This window comes from Boleophthalmus pectinirostris, unplaced genomic scaffold (genome assembly GCF_026225935.1).
Source record: "Boleophthalmus pectinirostris isolate CB_2022bp ecotype Guang Dong unplaced genomic scaffold, ASM2622593v1 HiC_scaffold_12, whole genome shotgun sequence".
NCBI classification, from domain to species: domain Eukaryota; kingdom Metazoa; phylum Chordata; class Actinopteri; order Gobiiformes; family Gobiidae; genus Boleophthalmus; species Boleophthalmus pectinirostris.
The window spans coordinates 28,275,680-28,301,355 of NW_026571018.1; the positions used below are offsets into that span (position 1 = coordinate 28,275,680).

Genomic DNA, 25,676 nt, shown 5'->3' on the forward strand with positions numbered 1-25,676 from the left:
AAAGACACAACACTTAACATGGGGTGCTAATGTTTTTTTTTATTTTTATTTTGATATTAAATCAATAAACAGAATTGGACTATTGTGGTTACAAGCAGAGCTGTGGTATCAACTCCTGGCTGATACAACAGAGAAAAAAAAAATTAAAAAAATTGAAAAGACAAAATAAAAGAGGCACAATAACACAACGCATTGATTCAGGGCAAGTGTCTGCAGGAAGTCGAGCAACCATTGACAGAACCAGCCTTACAGTACGAACCAAAACAACAATTTATATCTGTGCATAAAGCCAACCACAGTACCTCCAAGAAAAAAAAAAAGTTTTGAAGTGAAAGTAAAAAGTTAAACAAAAAGTAAAAACCAGCACAACATTTAATACACAACATAAATCTAACAGCCGTCAAGATATTGTATTTGAACAGGCATATATGTGAACTACAAATAGAGACGTTGTCGCTAAAGAGAGGATCAAGTTAGTTTCAGCAGGATACACTTAATTCTGCAGGTTTTGTTGTGATATTTTCTTTTTTTTTTTTAAACCAAGAGATCTATTGGAGAGCACTGAGCAATGAAGTACAGGCTTCCTACAAAGATTGGGGAGAGGAATAACACATAGGACTATAACTTACTACGAATAAATCCCATGCTATTCATCTAAAGTTGTATAATAATAAGTCGTTTTCACCATACAAGACCAGGAGCATCTTTACAATGGTGCATGTGGAGCTCAGAATGACAGATGCTTACCACAATATAGGACTTGTATGGATATTACTGTTGGTCATTTGTATTCAAAACTAAATTGATGACAATATATAATTTCTTTTCTCTCGCTCATCAGTCCTGCATTTTGGCAAATCTGGTAGGAGATGTAAATCATTGCAGTGTTGTAGTATGGTGACAGTGTGGACATAGTAGAGAAACAGGTTATTGTCAAGGATGGATTGTTGTTTTGCTTTCAAGAATTGTAAAGAAAATGATTTCAGTCTGCAGATTATGAGAAGTTGTGCCCCTCTCTCAGATTCACTGAGGGGAGCAAGAGGAGCGGTCTCTGCCCACCAGCCTTAAGTCTGTATAGAGACGACCGCAGACCTAAGCCCTTCTGAAAAAATGGAAAGCACCCATAAGGTACGACACATCTCCAGAGCAGGGGAAAACTACTGAGAAATAGAACACATTTTTGTAGGCTTTTTTGTTTTTTGATAAAGAGTGGACTAGAATATTTGAATGCTAGGCCAGACTTCTAAATCAAAGCTGTCAGAAAGTCTTTACAGGAAGAGATTTCAAACATATAATATATGGGCTCTTTCCCATGAACTGAAAACACTGCAAAATATAATATTAAAAGTTAGATTTTCTCAATGAATTACTCTTTTCCCACAAAGGGAATGTATCTGTTCTCCTCCTATGGCTAGCTGACCATAGGAATTTCAAGTTCTTTAACTTCCTTTCATCATCGTCCATAGATCAACTGATAATAATGTGATAAAGACAATTTAACAATGGTGTACCTTCTTTTTTATCTCAAGTTTGAAAAATCTCACCCTGCAAAAGAATCTCAGAGCTTGTGTCAAGGCCAGGTGCAGTTTTTATGACCACTGCTTTCCTGACCAATGATGAGAACATTTACCAGTATTAACAACTGACTATTGTCACAACGCAACTGTAAACTTCAAACTCCTAGACAATTTGGTGTAAAATTTGGACAGAATGTTGTAACTGCAAATATATTGCTATTGTTGTGAAAATTGTTTAGTATTTGGAGATATTTCAATGATAAAATATTGACATAAACATTTACAGATGAAAGTTTTTTAGTGCAAGACATACAGGATTTCTTTGTGACTTTAATTCATCTTTCATTTAAGTTGATTAGTCTGACTTCTACTTAAACCTGCTTCACTCTAAAAACAAAATATATTTATCTTCTTTGCGTGACTAGATATATATTTATATATATTTGCTTAAACAAGGATTAGAAGGCAATAAAAATACATTTAGAAGGAAAAAACACAAAAATAAAACGTGCAACATTTGTCAGAGCATAAATATTTAAATGATAATTAATTTTGAAAGGATTTAGACACAAAGCGTTTTTGAGTCTCCCGCACGTCCGTATGAGCTGTCAGGGAAGACAGTACAGACTTACATTCAACAAACCACGAAGCAGCAAAGAATCACCTCAAACTACAAAAACACAAAGAAGAAAAAAAAGTTGGATTTGTGGACAGGAGCAATAAAAATATGGCTAATAATACAGCTTTTTAAACACGGCCATAATAGCACCCAGCCACTGACAGGTTAGCACCACAGTTTTCCTCCTCATTCGACTTTCGGAGGGTCTGGCACTTCATTAGAGCAAAGAAAGTTTATTTTAGTTATATTTTCTTTATGGAAACATATTTAAGAGGCAGCCACACTATCAAATTCACCAACAGTGTCAGCCTCTGTACACAGTGGAAGTTCGCTTCTCTCCTCTCTATACCAGTGAAAATAGTAGCAGCAGCCAATACAAAAATTACAACAATGTCGTGGCATAGTGGGCAGAGAAAAAACTTTGAAATAGGACCAGGCCACCCAAAAACTTAGTCTTTCTTAGCTTATTTCCTTAATACAAAATATATGGGGAGAAATGCATGATCTGCCCCAGCAATTCTTTTGGGAATACCCCTTCGGACTGACAAAAGTGGCGATTGGTGTAATATATTTGAATAAGGCACCTGGTTCAAGCAGGCATCGCATTTAAAATATTGTCTTTACTTATGGTTAATGTAATGTTGAGTTAAAATGTTGGTCTTTTGAATAAAATAGGAATAAAACAAGTGGATAAATAACAGGGATGTGTGGTAATTGTCATTAAAACAGACCTTTTTGTGCTCATTCAATAGCAGCAAATACAAATTCATTCGGATAAAGTGAGCCCAAAAAGCCATGCAACAATTGTGTGATAATGACAAACAAACCTTTTAACAAACCAAAATTTTTTGGCCAATTGTTATTTTTCCATAAACTTGATTCTCTCGTTTCGATGCAGTAAACAGCATGCAGGAACATTCCCATATCAGAGTATCAGAGCACATCCTTTAAATTCTATGTTACACAAGGAGAGTGTGGAGCCAGCACTAACTGAAACACATAGTTTGAACAAAATATCGGATATACACTTAAACTAGACTCAGAGATGAGACTTCACAAAACAGCTGCTATGATAAAAAAATATATTTTTTCAGTTTTATTAGGTTAACTTGATATGGGGTTAAAGAGTTCAATGTCATAAAATAGATATCTATGTTGTAAGGATTGTGGTTCATTAAAATGCATAGTTTTTCCATTGTCATTGTAAATCCTAGTGCTGCAATCCACCACATCTAAGCTTTTCCTTAGGTTGAAAAAAATAAGCATTTCGGAATTTAGATTATTGAATTTAGATCACAATTTTAAAATAGTGAGGAGTAAAACTATTAGAATATGTGAACAAAAGACATCCAAAATGGAACATTAGTCATTGTAAGTAGCCTGCCTAATAATAGCTGTAGAATTAATGAATTAAATGTATCAAATCGCAATTAGACTATTTAGGTCTTGGTGGAGCAACTACAACACTAGTAAAAGATCTTTGGATTTGTAGTTTTTGACTTACAAAATACAACTGCAGATACACATTCCTAGTTTTGATTGTTGTATTGAAATATCTATGACATTGTTTTTCTTGGTGAGGAGCTTGCGAAGTCAAATGTATGAGTCTAGTTTTCACAAAGGAAATTTTTACAAACACATGATCATTGGTCCACGTGCCTTCAATGGACACACGAATGAAAACATCTATCACAACTTCCCATGAAGGGTTCAATACAGATGCCAGTTGAATTTGGGGGATTGTTTCTCGGTTAATGTGCAGCACCATGTGACAATTAAAAACATTTTGGGACAAGGTGTCTATCTTGTCTAATATTTATGTTGGCGGTTTTGTGAATTTGTACTGAGCATTGCACCACTTCGACAGACATTGATTCATAACAACGCACACACAATATTGAATAAAGAATGGCGACATTACAGGAATACATAAATATTTGTTTTGATTTATATATTGAAGAAGTTATTATACCCTGATTTTCTGTAGAAGAGCTGTTATTATGTTATTATCCACTGTCATCGGACGAGAGTAGCACAAAGTTACACACTCTATTAGCTTAATATTTTACTGTAATCAGAAATAAAAAAGTTAAAGTAAGGAAAAGATTTTACTGGCGTGGATATATTCACTCATCTCCTACACTATTAAAAATGCCACAGAGTCCTCTGGTTTGAATGTAAAGTTGCACAGCTTGCGCCTTTTTGATCGACCACAAAACGCATTTTTATCTTGTCAGCGCTGCATGGGCAAGACCCGGTCAAATTGGTAGTTTTATAGACTTTGACCACAGTTAACCCATTTTGAAAGAGGGAGAAATAATTAAAGCTGACACACGTTGCTTCACACAAACATCAGAAGCAATTTTCTCCAGATACATTCCTCCTTTTCTTGCTACTTCGGTTGTTTTGAGCCAATCAGGCAAAGTGGATTTGGATTTTTGACCTTTTTGGGACAAAGACTTGGCCAAAATCAAACGGTTTTAGACAAGTCCTGCCCTGTTTTATTACTGTCATACAGAGTATGTGAAGAGTTCATTAAGAAGGCAATAAGTGTCCGGATTGAATCTCCATTTATAATTGGCTTGCCATACAGTACAGTGATATAGTTACTTACCCCAATGGTGGCTAAGAACAGCTATTACTCAGCTCTTCTTGGCCACCAAAGGCAAAACCCCACCTCATTTTAAGTCACAAGTAGAAATCAGTTTTACAAATGATAACAATATAGCTCTGGAGAAATGTTGTCTACGCTGTACATCACCCTGAAGAGGAAGCCAAAGCAGAATCAGTTTTTCCATAGGAAACCTCTACTGAAGGCAAATGAATCATGACGCCAAGGGGCAGCATCAGATCAATGAAGGGACCTGGTTTAAAAAACCCTCCACTTTTTAAGACCACAAACACATCACACGCACCTATACGCACCATACATGATCTGGAGGTAGGCATGGGACAGTCATCTGGATTAAGGCAAATGCCACAGTATTGACAACTCATGACAATCAAGGACGTAATGGGGCATTTGTATTTTTGCATCTTGGGTCAAATATTGCTGCGCATTATTGTTAGCATTTTGTTACAATTGTGAGGTAAGTTTTTAAGGTTTTTCAATAGTGAATACTTGACAACTGTGCCAGGGGCTGCCTTGTCTCAGGTCAAGGAAGAATCTTTTAATGTATTTCCAAACTCATAAGACAAAAATCCGTGGTAGAAACTGTCTAATCCAGTTCGAACAGGCTACAACTCAATACTCTCAAGCTGTGATAAGTAGAGAGGGTTAACTCGCAAAGCAGCCTGAACTAACTGTTATCTCTCTAACCTAAAAGGGAAATTCATACTGGATGTTTAGTTGTGTGTAACAGTGTAAGATGCAATGTCATAATTATTATACCATGAAATCCTAAACGGTCCCATGCCTACCAGGAGGAGACCTATACCACCTGTACTAAAAATGTCCCTCATGACGTCTCTCCAAAACTTTTAGATCTAGCCCTCGCCAGGACACAAACTATTTCTTGGTTGTCTCTTGACAGATCCAAGCGAGTAGTCATCAAGTGCACTTGCAGCATTCATACCAGGCCTTTAGCAGCAAATGGAAGAAAAAATGCTTTCTTTTTTTCTTTTTTTTTTTTTTCTTTTTTTGGACAAAGTGCTTTTGTTTTCAAACATACAAGATAGAATATCTTTACATATATTGGACATTTAGAAGGTACATATTAACTTATAGTGTATTTACAAAAACGAAATAACTACTAAGAAAATAGCTATGGACGGTCAGGGAGAGCAAGTCACTATAGGCTACACCTAGACTAAGAGTAAATTAGATTCATAGATACTCGTCATTCTAGTTTCAGAAAAAAGCACCAAATCTCCCTTTTAGACAGAAAACATTAAACAGTAAAAATATATTCATATACGTGGTAGCGCTAGCAGTTATCGATGCAAACCGACCATACCTTCAACAGAGTTCGTTCAGTGAAGGAGGACATTTTGAAATTCACTGCTTTTCTTTTTCAAAATTAGTTAAGCTCAATTTTAGTCATCTTTAGCTTAGTTTTGGATATTGACTTCAGTTGGCAAAATTTATTTAGAGACAGCCATGTCACTCAAAAAATATACATTTATCATATTGTTATAAATAATTAATTTGCATTTTAACTTTGACAGCAGCACAATCAATCAAATGTCAATAGTATTAGCTAGATGGGCATCATTTTCCAACATGGATTTTTCCCATTTGAAATTGTTTGGTTTTTCCAGAGTTTACCAGCCTTAAGCATTCTGGGTAGCAGCATGTGTTTATCCCATTCAAATAGTTATGTATACATTTTAACAATTCACTGCTCAGGCCAAAATGGGCTCTAAGAGGAGTATTTAAGGTATACCTGATTTTGTTCATTTAAAGTGCACTAAAAAGTTTGTAGAATCTCATTTAGAGACAACAGTTGGAATTAAACAAGTTTCAATAGTTTTATCTTCACCCTTTTTCGTGGTGTTTCTGTGTTTATGATTATAACACAAGGTTTTCTGTCACATGGCTTAACTTTGCATCATTTATTTTTAAGAAGTGAATTCCTGATTTTCAGTTTCCCTCAGCTTCAGCCCGCTGAAGACGAGTTAAGTACTAGTTCAATAAATCTTATATATAGAATCTCTCTTCTTTTTCCTCCTTCACTTTCATTCAGATTATATTAAACCCTGACAAATACTTGCAAACCTTCGAGAAGCAAACAGGCAGCTTAAATACAAAAATATAACAGTTTTTTTTTTTTTTGGCTTTTGTGTTTTCATCTAAGTTTCTCAAATGTAAGGATAGGCTTTAGAAATGTGTCATGCTTAAATGAATCCGTTGTGTGAAAGTGGCATTACACCATTGATAGATTAGCATTGTTTGTTTATATACAGTACTTAAACAAAATTGAGTTATTTCATGTGAATTAACTAAAACCTTGTCTACGTCAGAAAATCAAACACAAATGTTTTGGTTATTGTCATGACTTTTTGACGAACAGGCAAATGTAACATAGCTTATCTACTTAAGCGCTCTGGGTTTGGCGCCTTTAATACAATTAGCATGTGGAGGGAGGAATGAGGAGCTCCAGGCAGCACACTGCTGCAGAGGCCCACAGGTGGGATGATAAATTTATAATAATAAAAAGAATGAATGTTCCTTTTCTGTACAGAATTGGACCCAAGCTAATTTCACAGTTCTCTGAGGTTCCCTGACCCTCCCACATTCTTACATTCAATACGGCGTCAGGTAAGCTGTGCAAAACCTTACTTTAACTGGCTGGTCGCCATTTCGTTGCATGTGTCTTTGGTACAAAAAACAATCAAAATATAGTGTGCAAATATTTTTTGTAACTCTAAACAAAAATATCTGTCAACCCTCCCCTGATCCCCAAAGACAAGAGTACCAAAAACCAAAGAGTTAACTATTGCAGAGCCCTCCTATTTACACAGACTCTGTGGCATCACGCAACAAGAGCTTCCACTTATGTACATTCAGAAATATCTTTAAACAACAGAACACGAACCATAGGTGTCCTCCGCATTCACACTCACTGTAAAGAAGTCCTCTCATTGGCTAGAGCTCAGGGAGTTCTGACCAATCACATCAATTCGTTCAGTTCTCCACTCACTCGTACACAAACACACACACAAGGCACAATGAGTAGCACTCTGATCAGACACTATGGACACGCCCGGTCCGTTGTACAGAGGGGAGCGTGGGTATGTACACGTCCTAAAGGAGACGGAGCAATCACACAATATTGTCTCTATCACCACCATCTTCCTCAGTCTGCTCCCAAAATGGCCGCCTCTCTGAGTCCAGTTTCAACCAGCACAAGGCTGATGTAAGCACCAAACGTTATGCTCTTCCTCTACCACCTCCTATAGTTAAATGAAACCTTTCAGTTATCTGTAGTTGTGTTTTGGATGCCGTTTAGCTCATTTGATTGGCAATAACAGAAAGGGCATGAACATATTTAGGCCTTCAATACTAAATATTTCAAGCCAAACTGTAGCACCATGCTGCTTTTGTCTCAGCAGCCTCTCTGAGTCCAAAGTCATTGTCAACAATGAGCTTTGAACTAGTCATTTTCTGTAACAGGCTCATATTGATGTTATTTTTTGAGTAAACTCTTTCTTTTTCTATCATAGATCATAGATCATTGAGTGAAACGATACCAGTGTAATGTGTTAATAGCTTACACATCATTATGTTGAACACCTAGAAGAATCACTGGTGCATTTTTGACGTCCTACTCATTTGCTTTTTAAGAAACTCTCCTCCCAACATGCGCAGAGGGCAGGGAGAGGTGCGCAGTGAGACAGAAAGCTAAAGGGTCTACACCATAAGGGGCCTAAACAAGCACACATACTCAACATGTGTGTCTGTGGGACTATGGATGTGGATGTCTCTGGGCTGGAGGGGCATGCAGAGGAGCATAGTTACAACAGGACACTGCTCTGAGGAGACCAGAGGGGCTCTACATTTTGGAGGTGGGGACTCGTAGGCCGACCAGTCCCCCGGTCGGGTCTCCACGCCCAGTGTTCTCCAGGATCTTGTTCACGAAGTCCGAAGTCTGCCCGGCAACAGGAGGTGAGACTGTAGAGAGAAAGGAATGTCAGCATTATGCACATCTTTCTCTGATGTTTTCTATCCAAGGTTGCCACTGAAACTTCATGTTTTGAATCATCTAAATATTGCTTATGACATCAATGGTGGTGATACACCTCCTCAAGGGGCCATTTCATTTCTGTTCACTTCCTTCCTTGATTATTTGATTTCTGATATAAATCCCATCATCAATTTTATAATTATTCAAAATGAATGATGCTGTGACAAAACAGCATTGAAATCATTAATTGACTTTTGTTTCAATGAAAACTAAATTCCTGAATATAAAAATTTTGTTAATCAGTAAACAACCAAATAAAAGCTCTTTGCATTTTTGTTCACTTGAAATTATTTATTTCTGCTATTAAAATTCTCACAATTGCAGTTTCTTTAGTTTCTTTAGTGACCTGTGTCATCACAATAATCAGTTAACAATTTAATCATGACATCCCAGAGGAGAGAGGCAGGTTAATTACAATTAGCTGTCTCTTCTCAGTAAGCGTGATTGGCAGGTAAACGATTGGGGAATTGAGGTGATGAGGAGGCAAGTGAACGGCAGTGATACATGACCATGATGCAGACTGAAGTGCTGTACAATTCCAGTCAAGTAGGTCTGTCACGATAAAACATTTTGAAGCATGATATATTTCTCTGTAGCAACGTACCGATAAACATTAATATTGAAACTACTTTATAACGCAGAAAAATAAATTGACAGTTAACGGTAGACAGGTACTTTTTATTTAACCAATCGCTGCTATTTACTTGTGACATATGTAATGCAACAAATATCATAGGAAGAACTGCAATAACGTCTTTCCCCTTGATAAAATTCACCAAACATTCTCTTTGTTCCGGCTTTAAATCCTCAATCTCGGAAATCGTTGCCAATACAGAATGTCTGTCTTCGTCTGCATCCATCTCGATTGCTTTGTTTACTGTTGTGCTGTACCACAAAAGGGGACCAGACAGGCGCTTGAGTTTGATGTCATGGCTTCACAGCTCTTCACTGACTGCCAGTGTGTGGTCTACAACTTCCACTGTTCTTGCAAACCATCTAGTGTATTCCGATTCCTGACCTAGTCCCTGGAGAGAACTGAAATTGAGCGGAGGCACCAGCGCTAGTCAGAAATTACAGCAGTAGGAATCAAACCACCAATCTTAAGGATAATAGGATGAAGAGCTATACTTCCTTTGCCACTGCTGTCCTACTTTATTTGGGTGAATTGACCTTTATACAGTGTATTATTAAATCCTGTCAAACTTTGTGTTCAGTGTTGACCTACTTTACAAAGATGACTGTAAAAACATAGAATCAGTTGAATAGGCACATTACAAATGCCCCTATAAACAGAAATCCCCATAGACGTGTGAATATTCTCACCAAGGGTGTCCTGGATGAGCTTGTTCAGAGTGTCAGTCATGTTGGTGGGACGAGGGGCAGAGTCCTCCACACGGGACACAATCTCCTCTTTGATGGAATTGATCACAAACAGCAGTCGATCTAAGGAGAGGTAAACAAGTGGTTAAATATTACAAGATGATTATAAATGATTGTATGTAGAATTCTTCTAAAATATTTCATAAACATCTTTGTCCACATAGATGAAGTAAACATATTCACATCAAATTATTACAGACATAACAAGTGAAATGTTAACAAATACCAGAACATTTTACATGATTTCAAAGTTGTTGATTTTTTTTCTTTTTTTTAATAGTTTAGTCTCTCTATCTTTACCAGAAAGCAGAATTAGAGCTTTGGGTAATACAGTGTGTTCTTAGTATATGACGGCTAATGGCATTCCAGGTCCAGTTACAGCAGTTACCTTTGATATAAACATGTCATTTATTGTTTTAAATGTACTCACCATACTCAGTGCTGAGACCCCAGAGCTTCACCTTGTTAGCTTCATACTGGGCCTTCTTTTTCAAGCGACAAGCTCTGTAATAGAAAGGAGGAGTTTCAAATAACAATATGGACATCCACGTAACATAATATGCAACCTCACATCAGTCTCCTACATTTAGGCCATAGAGTCTCACCTGGAGGCCAGCTTATTCTTTTCCTTACGAGACCGGGGCCGTGCATTGATGGGCAGTTCACTCACAGGGGTCAAGTCACTGATGACTTTGTTGAGTTTACGTAGCTCCGTCCCAATCTGCAGCAGTTTACGAGGATTTGGAGTAAGGTCCTCCACATCCGTACGACGGGATTTCTTCAACATGTACTTTCCTATGGGACAAATGAGAGAGGTCAGACAAGTATAATAGTCTCTACAGAGCAGTATAATGGGCTCATGTGAGTTGTTATACAACTGAAGTATCCTCAGAAAACTGTATCAATAAATATGAAAGGAGGACAATTACATTAGGCTGTTAATGTGTGTCTGTATTTCAACAAAAGCAATGCATTTGTTGAAACATTTCAGCAATGTCCAATAGACGGTGATTCAAGCTTGACTCATCCCGTCTGGAAAAGGTGTCATGATAAACAGAAATACTCCAGTGCCTCTCACTTTGTTTTGCCTTAATAGAAAACACAAAACAGCACTAAAAGCTCTTACATAACATCAAAGAGATTGACATTGATGGGTTGTAACTTAATTATTTAGTGAGGCAATGCAGCCAATTCATACTATCAATGTGTCCTTGAGCAAGCCCCTTCACACAAGGCACCCTAAACAGTACTGTGTGTCCTTAATAGTAGCAGCTCCGATCTGAGAGTGTGATGTCATCCTATTCTAGCCAAATTAAAAGAGCACATGTTACCATGGAGAGGCCCGTTCTTCTGGTACAGGTTGCTGGGCAGAGTGTGCCGGTCCCACTCTGAGGGTTTCAGCATGCGCTCCTGTTTGGAGGGGGTGAGCTGCTCGCTGTACTCCCAGAAGTACCGGCGCTTCCCCCTCTTCCGACTTGGGACCCCTGCTGTCAGACCTTTAATGTCCTCCATCTCGACATCGCAGCCTGCAGCACATAATGACAGATTGCTAAAACTGCAATCGATTTGTGTAAAGGTAAATTTATCTCTAATCTATACATATAAACATCTAAAAAAGCTGAATGATTGTTATTACTGGGCAGTACCTGGCTCCGAAAAGGCGTCACTCATGTCATCGTCCTTGTCAGCCTCATAGTCATCATCGTCATCTTCCTCCTCATTCTCTGATAGCAGCTCGTGGTCGCTCCCGAAACCTTCATCATGGTCTTCATCATGATCTTCATCGTCCAGACCCTCCTCCTCTTCCTCCACCTCCTCCTCCTCTTCGTCCTCCTCCTCGTCCTCATCGGGGGACAGGCCTCTCTGGGAGAGCCGGCTGCGAGTCAAAAACAGAGAGTAGTTGTGCTCCTCTTCTTTGCTCTTCTCGCTCCCCTCCACCACTAGCACAGTGTCTGTCCCGGGCACGCTGTTTCCACTGACTACCAACCCAGAGGGAGGTCCTTCCAGAGTTTGACTGGGCTCCACGAGCTGCGGCACAGAGGACCTAGGTGGCCCCTCTGGGCGCCTCTCAAAGCCTCCGGATACACTCACACTGGGGGGACCCATCGATGTGGCGCTGGAGGAGGTGGACGCCTTCTCGTCCCGGGACAGAGCCGGGTCAGGCTTTTCAAAAGGAGTCTTAGATGTCACATCCGTCTTAGGCCCAGAGCTCACACGCACTTTAGCCTTACGGACAAAGTCAGTGTTGTTTGAGACAGGGACTGCCTTCGCCCCACGTCCCGATTGCTTGGCCTGGGTAGGTTCAGGGTCCGGCTTGACCTGGACGTAGGTCTTGGACATGGTCTCAGTGCTGGAGGCAACAGGCCGCGTGGGTCTCTGTGGTCCCTCAGGGACATCTGGGAGCAGGTTGTGGGACAGGCGCACGGGTGGAGGACGAGCTGCCCCAGGACCCTGCCCAGACACTGGAGGTCTCTTCTTAGGAGCGGGAAGTTGAAACACAAGGGGCGGGGGCTGCAGTGGGGGCAGGCTCAGGTCTGTGGGGGGGCAGAGCGTCTCGCACACGGGCTGTGAGTCCTCACTGTTCAGTTGTGCCAGTGTCGGGGTGCGACTGATCACCTCTTCATCCTGGTACGGACTGGAAAAGTCATCCAGGCCCAAGAAATCCACCTCTTTGGTGCCCCAAATGTCACAGCTCGTCAGCCGCGTGTATCTGCAGCAGCACAGAACAGCACAGGTTACAGTTTAAACTAACAAAAATGATGGTCCAGGCCTGAAGAGATTTAATAAACAGAACTCTTGGCCTTGAACTCCAAGTGCCTCAATTCTCTCAAACATAACCTCCATAAACCCTGCTCATTACATTGTCTGCTGCAGTCTGCACTGTTCCACCTTAAAGGTAATAGCCTTCAGACTGTAGAGGGCACTGCCCCTTTACATCAGAGAAGAGGCGCACACAGTTTTGGCTGGGCTGATTTCATTGCAGTAGATCTCTGCTTGTTCCCTTGTGACAAAGTCTCCTGCCTCAGGCCTATTCGGAGTGTCACATGTCCGCTCTTTGTCCAAACAGCAGCTTTGATCTTTGTGAAGAGTACTACACTGTAAAGTGCTCTGGTTGTGTTACTGTGTCTTTGGGAGGTGAATGGCAGTCCCGAACAACACTATCGCACTTAACCTGATACTCCCTGTGTTTGCACTCACACAGTTATTCATTATGGGAAATGGTGGTAATCCACATTTATACCCAGCTGCACTGTAATTAATGAATATTAGTATGTATTAAATAAATAAATAACAAACTCAAAGTTCCCACAAAATATTTTTTGCTATACACTCTACATGAGTTAATGTGCCTTAATATGAACTGCAGCAGTGGATGAATAAGTGATGTATACCTGGTGAGGTCCTCCCAGTACGAGTCCCACTGCTCGAAGGCCGATCCGCTGCACACACTCTCACTCTCGCCCAGAGCCATAAGCTGGTCCACGGGCCCCTCCGCCTCCTTACCCCCATCCAGCGCTCCCGACAGGCTGTCCCCACATGGGCTCTGTCTGTGGCTCATGTCTCTGTCCTAAAGGGGAAGAGCTCAGATAATTCATTCTATGACAACAATGAAAGACATTTTGAGTTAGTACCTAAAAATATTGAATAGGTGTTTTGTATGATTTTCAGCCCAATTTGTCAATACCTGCAGCTGAATGTGCGAATTGATAATTTTACACCTCATTTTTCTCCAAGTTACCTTCTCTGCTTGGCTGAAAAACATACATTTCTAAAAGTAGTTGTTCGTTTTTTAATTGAGATACACAAAGGTTTTGTCTTGTGACATTACAACCTTGAAACATGAACAGAGAACAATACTCGAGTCATTTATATTCCCATTCTCCAGACAAATTGAGTCCAAATAGCTAGTTTTAGCTAAAATAATAAAATAGTGTTGGGCCAGTCCTATTATCCTCTGCTTTATAGTGGAGTTTGATGAGAAATGACACCTGCAGCAAACAGAGAGGAAGCAAATGTCACACACTGAAAAACAATTAGACACGAGCGTCTCCAGAGAAACCCCCCAATCCACAGGCTCAAGGCCAATCACAACATCCAACTATGAACCCTAAATCTGTCCAGAATCAGGTCTCTTCCTTAGCAACCATTTACTGTTTGAAATTTCAGCAAAGTGACTCTGACATTAGTACCTTTAGTGCAAGCCCATTTGCTTCTAAAAGCAGATTTTAATGTGTGGAATCTACAGCACATGGTGAAGAATGTTTGGCGTGAAGCACTGACTTGATCTGTTAATTTTTTCAGCTTCAGTGTCTGTAATAAGCAGATTCTCTCTGTGCATAAGCAGTACATTATACTACAGTATACTTAGTGTGTAAGAGCACTCACCAGCTCGTACATGAAGTCCGGGTCAGAGCTAGTGGCCAGCAGCTCGGTGCTGGTCAGCGCCTGGTCCACAAAGGAATAGTTCTGAAAGTCGTCCCCAAAGGGAGGCTCCATCCCACTGACACTGGGCTGAAAAGACAGCAACATATTATCAAATCTCTTGTACTTGAAATCACATGTTATACACTGTAGTCACTAGTTACACATTTATGACCAGTAATATTGCCAAGTTGCACTAAACTAGCCTTTCCCATAAAGCATAGCAATGTACAGATTCTAGTAGATAAAGCTTGCTTTGCACAGAGCTGATGCAGAACAGCAAATATGGTGTGGTTAACCCAACCAGATTTCAAACAGAAGACAGGAAGTGGAGACACAGATCACAAACATTTTGGTTATGTTTGGTTTTGTTTCTGCAGCTTGCCTTTAGATTTTGTTCTTTTATTTGGTGCTTTTCATCCTAACACATTTATAAATAGTTGACTTGGCATCATAACAGATTACATATACTAACATAACAGTTCATTTGGAAACAATTTGATATTTCATTGAACAGAAAAATCTATGTGGCCAGCAATGGTAGATTCTGGCATATAATTAATGGTATTTTGGACCTGTTAGCTTTGGATTTATCAGAATTTTATGTTTATTCAGTCAGGACATAGAATAGTGCCGTGTATGCTAATACTGGCAAGGCAATCAATTGTTTGCCCTAGGACACAATGACTGTATGCACTGATTGGGCAATGAACCTCCAACCTGGCCTCTGATACTAATTACCTATTTCAGAATGTCTATTTAAAAACATCTAAATATTAAATAATCAAATCTTTTTCATATATATTTGTTTTTACCTGAGGCATTGCCAGGCACAGCTGAGAGCTGCAGTGGGGGAACCTCTGGTTCTCCTGTCCAGTCCCAGCAGTGAGGGGGGTTTTCTGCTCCACAGAAAAAGTACGGGGTGTCCCAGAGGCCAGAGGGGCACAGAGGGCTGGGGGGTGCGAAAGAAGGGGGCTGGGTTTGACCTGAGCTCTGCTGCTGTGGGTCTGGCTACGGTGCAGGTCTGTTCAGATCTGTGGAGAGAATAAGAAAAAAACTGTCAAAGAGGTGCTGGGTAGAGCTGCACAATTTGTAATTAGGTTTGCAATGTTGAGTAAATTTGGCAATATATGATATGTTTATAAAGTACAATTATGTTCAGAGTGCACATTATAAACCGCTTCAGGAGCAAACTTAGAGAAGACTGAATATGAACTGTTAAACCCCATGATTTTGTTTGTTTGTTTGTGGAGGTCTAAACTACAGGTAAAACATTTTTCTATAAAAAGGCAGGTTCTCTTGTGTTGCAGAGGACATTCCATAATCAAAATACCTGCAACCTTTGTGATTTGAAAATTTCTCCAAATCAATTTGAGATTTCAGTTTGATGATAGTCCATTGTGCAGCCTTTATCCTGGATACTTAACAGTTCTTTGCATATGATCACAGTACTGAGGAAACCTGTTGACAAATATTGAATTCTATATTATATTAATACTCAAAAAATGATCTAAGCCCAACAAGACATTAGAATACAATCTCTGCCTTATTGTAAAGCGTATCTGGGAATGAGGAAGTACTGGCAGGCTTGATTAAGGGAGGTTCCTTTCGTTACGAAATGAACAAAGCTAAAATAAAAGGTACCCAGTCCAGCAATGGCTACTCCACTACACAGTTTAATGCCATCAAAGATCCCACAAGAAACATGACTCTATCACATGAACTTAGATCCAGAAGTTTGCCTCTTGTCTGTAGAGTTGGCCAGAGGGTCAAAGCAGCGAGCACTGCTATAGCCAGAATCTGGGTCAGGAGGACTTCAGGTTTATTATCCAGTTAGATTTTTCTGAACTACTCTAAACCATTTAAAATGCCTTTCCGCACACTCTGCAAAATCTTATATCAGATTCTACAGTTTTCTCAATAAATAAAATATTTAGGTAAATTTGCAGTTATTAAAAAACTACCATAGAAAAACAAACAAAGGAATCAGTGTGAGCTTATTATTGCATTAGAAAACCGACCTGGGTCTTGCATCTGCTCCCTTATGTACCACATATCTACTGTTATTATGAGTCATCTATAAATAATTACATTTATATAACAGATAGAGTGTGACAAATAACCTGCCTGTGGCAAAAGAAGCAGGGAATGTCAAGGTGAAAAAGAAGTATTCAACACACTGATTATGAAAACAGATCATTCCATTGTCCTGATAGTAACAAATACTTTAGCGATGCATGTTTAGACAGAATGTAAGTAACATAAAGACAAGTTGCAAGTATTAACAAGGCATCGTACAGCAATAATAAGACTATTCTCACGCATGAATTCTACATTCTTATGACTCGAGGTCAAATGAAAAGCTCCACTATTTTACCTGAGATCTTCGGTTCTGGGTTTAAAAGGGTCACTATGGGAGTCTCTAAACAGCCTACTATCCAATAGAGCAGGGTTTGTGCAGGGCTTTTCAATTCTTAAGGGTCTGGTAATGATTTTTCTCATTTCAAAATCCTTTGCATTTTCAATACAATTGAAAGTGATGATTTACCATTATGAGTCTGGTTTTACATTTTTGGGGCTCTGGAAGTTAAATCTAAAAATAAGAAAAATGTCACACCATGGGGAAAAAATCCTCTAATTGTAGTCTTATTTACAATTCAGAGCATATTGTAAAACCAGCCTTTTGTAAATTGCCTCGCCTTCACCACTCCCCATCTCTCCTGATTAAACCAACTGACTATGGAGTTAATCCTCCTGCTATACATATACTCTGTTTGATAAAAGAAGGTCCTGACAGGTTGTTCCAGCGGCTTTGAAACACAAGTCACTTACAGAGGATGCATTTCCCCATGGAGACAACTTAATATACTATACTTACAATATTAAACTTTAAAAAGGCCCTGTATCTGAATTTGAACCATGAGAGAGGAACATGGGTCACTCTCTTCTCTCACCACGACAGAGAAACAATTATGTGATAGTCAACTGCTTCCACTGAACTAACAACAAAGCTAACTAGAAAAAATGGGTCTTCATGTGGCTGTTTATAAATGGTTCTCAATCAAGAAAATGCCTGTTGAAATACAGCATGACAGTATTATATAGTGTCTCTCTTTTTTTTCCCCTTTTGCTAATATCTGCATTTACAACACTAGCAATGTTATACTGTTCTTCTCTCATTCAAAGCAGATCTGCAGGCAGTCTGGCTTTCTGCTGGAATTAGTGCCTATAACAGCTTTAAGTAAACCAATTAGAGCTGGGCAATTATTCAAATTATCAAATTAATTGGATCAATTGGGGTTTTTAATAAACCAGATTTGGAAAAAATTGCAAAATCATGAAATCTACGATTATTATGAAACAAGACAGCTCTGGATTTCTTACTTGCAAAGCGGGGTCATTGTGAAATTACGAGTAAATATCTATACAAATGTAATTTAAGGTGGGTTACAATTTCTTAAATAGCTATGATAGGAATGAAAATGCAAAGAGTTTCCACTGCTGAGATGAGTAGTCCCTGCTCTGACTTTGATTAAAATCGTAATCGTCCAGTGTCTAGATTTTTTTTTGCCATTTTGCCCAGCCCTACAATCAGGGAAGACTTACAGTCACTTCTCAAACAAATGAAAAGATTTTGACTTCTCTTCTCCTCTATACACTGTAAAGTCAGTCTTCCCTTTTGCTTCTTTTTGCATTTAAACAAATACAGGAGAACCTCATTGTAGGCGGTAAACAGCTGAGGGCATGTGCCTGTTTGAAGGCAGCACATCACTTCCTGTCCCGGATAAACTTTTCACCTCTGGGCTGCACTCAAATACTACAGTCACAGTGAGCTCCTGGCCCTCTTCTCAACATTGCAGCTGCATTCAAGAGCATATAGAGAAGCTTACGTAACAATATACAACAATGTGACATAACAGGCAATAACTCTAACAGCATGGAGTCTGATTACCATCGCCTCTCTTCTGGTCTGCTTCCGCCTCAGATTCACCTGCTTTTGATTGTAAAATGTACAAACACACAACAGGGACAAAATGACTCACCGATCCTTACCTCTCGGCCACATCCACACACAGGGTTTAATAGCCACTACTTTATCAAGCCCACTGGACACTAGAGCTGCAAGGTTAATCCCAAACAAATTGAAATTGCAGTTTGAAAAAAAAAACAAATTCAGAAAATACAATGTAAACATATTTTATGCAAATGCAAACGGAGCATTTATTTAAGTATGAAATAAGTAACAATGTCTTCTAAAATATACCCCCTTGAACTCTGAGACCTCTACAAACATGTGTGGGATTCTTGTGTTATTTTAGCAGTTAATATTCAGTCTATTATCAAACAGAATGCTGCTGGATGAGTTTAAAATGTGCAGACTCTTGATTTTAAAACAAAACACCAAAATCTGACTGTAAAGGTACAAGATTATTAGTTCAAGATAGTGTACGATACCAAATCCAGGATTAGAAAATTTGCATCAACATAATGCATTAGTGCATTATCGGACTTGGTCATCAACTCTCTCTGATGTGTGATAAAATACATTAAAATGCCATTTCAATTAGGGTACTGCAATTCCAATAACATAACAATTATGTTTTGAATGATATGGGTGCTCCTTCTGCCCCACAAAACATAGCAAATCATTTCAGTCTATTCTACCTCTACACAGGGTAACTTTTGAGAGTATTTAAATAATTATTTCAAATAATTATGATCATGACCCAAATAATCATGATTTTTTTTCTCTTAATTGATCAGCTCTAGTACATTACATGCAATGACTGCTTCATGTAGTGCGAAGGCAAGACCTTACTAAATGCCACTAGGTTTATAAATGACACAGCAATAAGTATTTATACGATGCTGAAACATTTTTTGTTGTTTTGCCTTGGGAAAAAAGCTGATTGTAAATAACATTCTCGAAGAGGAACTCATTTGCAAAACAGACACAAAAATAGTCGTGTATCTCGACATGAACGAGGAAATAATGTGAAAGTGTCATTCAGAGTGAGATGTGCTTGTGTTGGTTCATCACTAATGACTCAAAGTGTGCCCTGATCACAGTGACTCTGGGCCCACATTGAACCTCTCCATCTCTGCTCTATAATGTTACGCTATTGTTGCTTATGATGTTTTTACATCTGTATCATTTCCGGACTCGATATGTGGCTTTCACACTAGCTTTAAAACGGTCACTGCTGCTGTATCAGCGTATGCAATATCTCAGTAGCAAAACAAGAGCTACAATATTCTGGTGTGGTTAGAAATTACCCTAGGCAAATGAATCTCACCAACTAAAACATGTAGCTTTAAGAGTTAATCAAAACTCACTTTCATTCTCAATTATTGATTATACAACGATAGACAATAATCGGTCTTAAGTGTATGTCAAAGAAATGATTGCATTATATTAAGGTATTGAGGCCGTTGTGTATCAGTCTGATCCAGACTGTACACCGTTTCCTCCAAGAGCCGTGGGGCCTGTTACAAATGATCTTGTCATTTGTGCAAAAGGACAGTTGTTCCCAGAGGAGTGACACCAACAGCGCCCACAGTTCCATCACGTCTGAACATGATGCTAAACAATGAGCATAAAGATACAAAATCACTGTCATAGAATTCAGATTCTCACCAGTTCATTTGACCATTTGCAAAATGATTAAGTAGCTAGCATCCATCTATTGATCACTGAATTGAATTAACTGGAGAAATCAAGGCAGTACATCTTGTCTTTGTGTCTGGCTTAGACACTTCACCAACATAGCCACATGTCTATCAGTTTGCCCAGGATGGCTGTGCCTTCAGAAGTAGCACTAGAATGTGACTGGGGAGTAAAAGGATAATAAAAGAAGCAGACTTATAATTAATAATAATAGTTATTCATATTATGGGCAAAAGCAACTACCGAAAACTGAATAATAACCATTATTACCACCTTAACCACCTTTATTAATATCATACCAAAGACCCATGAAATGACAATGCCACATTTGCCCCCAAAACACTCATGTGATTTTATGATATAAATATTGTATAAAGATTGATATATTTAAACAGAATTTGCCTGTGCTGTGTGCTGTGATCACTGCACACAGCTCACATTCTCCACAGTCTGGCCATGCTCCAACTGGGCCACTCTCGTCCGTCTTATCTGAGACCGTCTGCGCTGATACCACACCAGATAAGAGCAGCACTCTGTTTACACAAATATCAGCAAGTTTGACTACAAAATTACATTAACCAACAATCGTGAAATAAGGCCTGTTTTGGTGCATTTAATGCTAGTAGTCTCTATGGAAGGGCTTCTGTTAAGATGTAGGTGCTAGAGGAGATTTCTTACTAGTGATATAACGATAACCTATAAACAAAATGGAACTACATAGACCCATTACTCCATTTCACTGCATATTACATAAAGAAATAGGCTCTATTCAAGCTTACATCACAAAACCAGAAGACGCTTGGAAACATGCAGATGATGACTTCCTATGGGGTCTGTTAGCGATAGTAACTCTAAACTCTACTAAAATCTGGGAAAACTGAGAACATAGTCCGGTTTTCTTCATCTAGATGTCATTGTATTCTTTCTTTTTTCCTTTTATGAACTGCCTATTAATTTGTGTATTATAATTTGTCTAATAAAAAATAAAAAATTTTCATTGTAGCATTTCATTATGTTCAGGACATCAACAGTTTCAACCAGCTGCCTGTAAGTGACATCAAAGCTGCGATTAGAGTCACGTCCCCCATGGAAATCTTTGGCAGGTTGTGAAGACGCTGCTGCTGAATCCATGGTTTTATCACATGCCCAATGTTGGTAACTACACCGGAAGTGGTCATCCGCATGTTTTCAACGTCCTCTGGTAAGGGTGAACAGAGCATATAACTGCTTATATCTTAAATCTGAATTCTCTTGATTTTTAAAGTCATGACACTAAAGGAAGAAGATGCATAGCATTCTGTTAACTTCTCCAAAATATTGCATAAGTGAGTCTTGGATATCATTACATCACCCATTGTTCATTTTCAAATCATAAAGAAGTAGCCATCTACCCTCTACTGTTTGTTTCATTGCATATCACAAAAAAGGTCTTCTAACAGTCAAAAGTGCAGTAGCACTCTAAATGCTATGCTTAAATGCTTTAGTGCATGCTGAAGCTAATATACTCAGATAATATAGCAGAACATCTTTGCAGGAGTCATTTGAGAAAGTTATAGGAAGTGTACATTGAGTTGCAGCTGTATTTCCTGCTTACAACGAAGAGAGTGTTTTGTAAATGAACAAAGTGAGTAGAGATTATCACAAAGCAGTAATACACATCACTGTTTGGGAGTAAATTAATTCTGAAGGAAAAATAAACAACAGCAGAAAAAGTGTTATGCCATTTTTAGCAAACAGCACAAGTATAATAAAAAGGTAAATTGTCTGAAATAATTGTGTCTCTTTCAGTCACAATTTTAATATTAATAATAACAATTTATAATTGTGTGTAATAAAATGTGTAATTGTGAAGTTTTATTGCCTTTAGCACTTTTGTTAAATGTACAGTGGATTTTAGATTTACCAGAACTGCATGTGAACTACAATGTCATCTACACCTGCAATGTGAAAATAATGAAAAGTGGCCACTAGAAACAAACCTTGCACATATTAAACCTGACTGTGATGAGAGTTCCTAATGCCTTGTCACAACGACACAACAGAAGCACTTTGTGGAAAACTACAGTCGGAAATAAAAGCGATTAATGATTGACAATGCTTGCCATCAAAACCTAATCTAGCCGCATGTAGGCTAAAATCCAATCTAAAAACAGCCATTTTAACAAGTCAAATGACATAACCAATTAATATCACTGTATAAGAACATGATGTTATTGCTCCAGATTTTACATAGTAAGTCCTAGGCAACATATGCATGATGCAATGGAGCTCAAATAATAGAGTAATCATTACTTATAATATGATTTATCTCAAACTGCCACGTGAATATAATGCATGTAAAGCTCACATGCTTGGAACAATAGACACGTATGAATGCATCAAGCCACTGGACAATGCATCTGCTGGTGAGGCCACAATGAACAAAGCAGTTTTCTACATGCTTACACAAACAAAGGAGGCCACGTTATTGCATGGGAAAAGGGCAGGCACGCTGGACATAAAGACTGGAACGTAATGTACTCCTATATAACAGAGAGAGGGATGACAAAAAGCTTATCGGGAAACACGTGACTGATGTACAGGCAAAAACAACATGGCAACAACCACCACATAGCTCACAAACATGATGTGGACATGAGCGAACAAAGCTGCTAGTACGAACCGAGGATAAAGGCAGAAATGTCAGCATCATGTTCCCAGTCTCTGCTCGCATCACAGCTCCACGGAAAAGCAAAACAAAAGCTGCATCTAACTCGCTGTGCCAACACCCACGTAATCCTGCATTCCCATTGGGCCAATGCAAACAAAGGCCCACCCCCGATTGTATCTGATTGGCTGTCGAGCGTGTCCGTCTGCAAAGCCACTTCATAATAAACAGCTCGCTTCAATGTAGGTTGAGAGCGACGATAAACAAGTGTGAGGCCTGTGTTCCCGTGGCCTAGATTAGGTTTTAAAGCGTTGAATTTGACTTAAAACTATAAATAACAGAAGATTAACCACATTTGAAAGCGTTTCATCGCAAAACCAAGCGAAACCACTTTGACAGAGACAGAGCACATGTTTTAAAGCGAATACAACAATACTAGACGGGAAAAAATGACAAAATACGCGTTTGACAAACAAAAATGCGAGAATTTAGTAAGTAGTAAGATGCTATGTCAAGTTATAAAGCCATTATTTCTAGAAATCATGTGTACATTTTCGGCTGGGTCGAGTTTTTTGACAGCAACAGCCGTGTGTGTTGGGGGGCGTGTACCTACCCACCGAGAACATTCGGGCAGTCTGCAAAAGTCCGCTGTAGCTAGAGTCTTTCTGGCTCAAAAAGACTGTTATACATGCGAAAAGTGACTAATCGGTTGTTAAAGATGCTCATCCTCTTACCAAGACTAAAATAACAAACAAAACCGGAGAGGAACCGCGGTAATTAGGCAAATTAAGATAGGGCCACAGGGGGGATGCTTACTTGTACAACCCAGTATAGATAAAATGATCATTTCTAAGTGTCAATGGCCAATCAAATGCACAATATGATGGTAAATTGGACACGCTTTGACATCTCTGAGCGTTTGTTATGGTCTGCTAAAACGCTAGCTCTTTACTTCCTGCTTAACTCCTGATAAGAACCACAATAACACCTTTTACTTTCCCCCAAAACTATTCTAAAAGGGGAACAACCGAATATTTCTTCCCCATTTAAGCCTGATCTCTCCGCTTTGCTGCAGTTCTGGCCTCCTGTCCCTCTCTAGCCGCCTGTCTGTCCCTGGATCCCTTTCTCGGCTTGGTCCCAGGCTCTCGATCCCCGATTCTCGCTGCTGCCTTTAGCACATTAGCCTTGCTGCTAATCCTCCGCTGCGCTGGGGCAAAACGGCGACATGACACTCGACAAAGTCACAATCAGACGCATCCAAAACGCCAGTACTCACTCTTAGGGCGCTTTGTCTTCGTGTTAAACCTTGTAGAGAAGATCACAGGCCCACTTTTTGTCAATGAAGTCAGCACGCTGCTCGTTTAGAAGCTGCTAAGGTTTGTTTTGTTTTTCTTCTTCCTGACGGGTTCCTGGAAAGCGCGTGACTGCTCGCGTCACGTGGTGTGCCCCAAGGCCAATCAAAAGCGACCCCCGAGACTGTAATATTTCATTGTAGATTGTAATCAGTAAATTACCTTTAAAAGTTCATTTTTGGAATTCCGCTTAATTATGACGGGTCACGATTTTTGCTGAAACATTAAAATTGATCGGAAAATATGATAAGAGCATATAGATCATCTAGTAGTCTAAAATAATGCCTTTATGCTTGTATAATTGCCAATTCAAGCATTAATAATGTGAGATTAAACATCAGTTTGGAATATTTTTTTAAATAAAATGAATCAATTAAATTATGTTTATTTACTTACTGTTTATATGATAAACTTTATGTAACATGATAATTTAGCCTACACTAAATTACATAAAGTAAACCATAGATCTTATAACTAGAAAAAAAAAAAAAAAAAAAAAAAAAGTCATCATGACTTGCTTTTCATCTTGTCTTCAAGAACCTTCTTGGTTCTTGCATAGTTTCTTTTTTATGCAGCAACCTACAGAGGATGGGGTGGGTCTTAATTATCGGTGAATTTTTATTTTTTTATTTATTTTTTTGGAGGAAAAGAGATCCAGTGACCAATGAGCTTCTGCATAGTGGAGGTCATGACCTTGATGATTACCTAAGCGTTGCATCTTGCTCAAAGTGACTCAGCACCACCTTATGTAAACAATCAAGTTAGAAGTTACACCATGTCCAAATTTTATGTTGAGTTAATATGTAAACAAAGGAGACCAGAAAAGTCTATTTACAGTACAATAACTAAAATTAATCTGTCTGACCTTATTAAGTAAATATATGATACAAAAATATTGGAATGAAAACATGAATTCTAGTCTGGCCTAGAATATTAGCATTTATTAATAGGCCATTTATAATCCAGATTTTGCTAAAGAGTCAAAAGAAAATCATCACATATAATAATGTAATCTCTCACATTTCTTTCTTTTTTTTAAAAAATCACATTCTTCTGAAAAGTCTTTTGTCACAGGAAAGTGAAACTATGACCCTGCAAACCATCAAATGTATTTTTTTGTTTGACTAAAGAAAACCAAGTCAATGCTAACAGGGTGAGAGGTAAAAGTCAGTTTGAGCTATATTGTTGTTGTATCTAAAATATACATTTTCACAATGCTGTTTTTACAACATTTTTTATAAAATCTCCCAATCACAATCCATTCGTAATTATTTAGTCACATTAATAAGGTTTATAATTGACATATCAACACAATATTGATGCAGCAAATGACTGAATTGTTTCAGTGAAAAGCTTCTAACACATTCCAAGTGTGGTTTCAGTTA

At 38.7% G+C, this 25,676-nt stretch overlaps 1 protein-coding gene across 1 annotated transcript; it reads right to left on the minus strand.

Annotated features, from left to right (window-relative positions):
* Positions 1-19: 19 nt before the first annotated feature.
* Positions 20-24,378, minus strand: crebrf (creb3 regulatory factor). Its single transcript, XM_020920111.2, has 10 exons — positions 24,216-24,378; positions 15,440-15,658; positions 14,589-14,714; positions 13,595-13,770; positions 11,849-12,912; positions 11,534-11,728; positions 10,808-10,997; positions 10,633-10,706; positions 10,146-10,265; positions 20-8,749 (listed from the first exon to the last, which is right to left on the minus strand). The coding sequence occupies exons 2-10, from the start codon at positions 15,446-15,448 to the stop codon at positions 8,631-8,633; spliced, it is 2,073 nt and encodes a 690-aa protein (XP_020775770.2). The 5' UTR covers positions 15,449-15,658; positions 24,216-24,378; the 3' UTR covers positions 20-8,630.
* Positions 24,379-25,676: the final 1,298 nt, after the last annotated feature.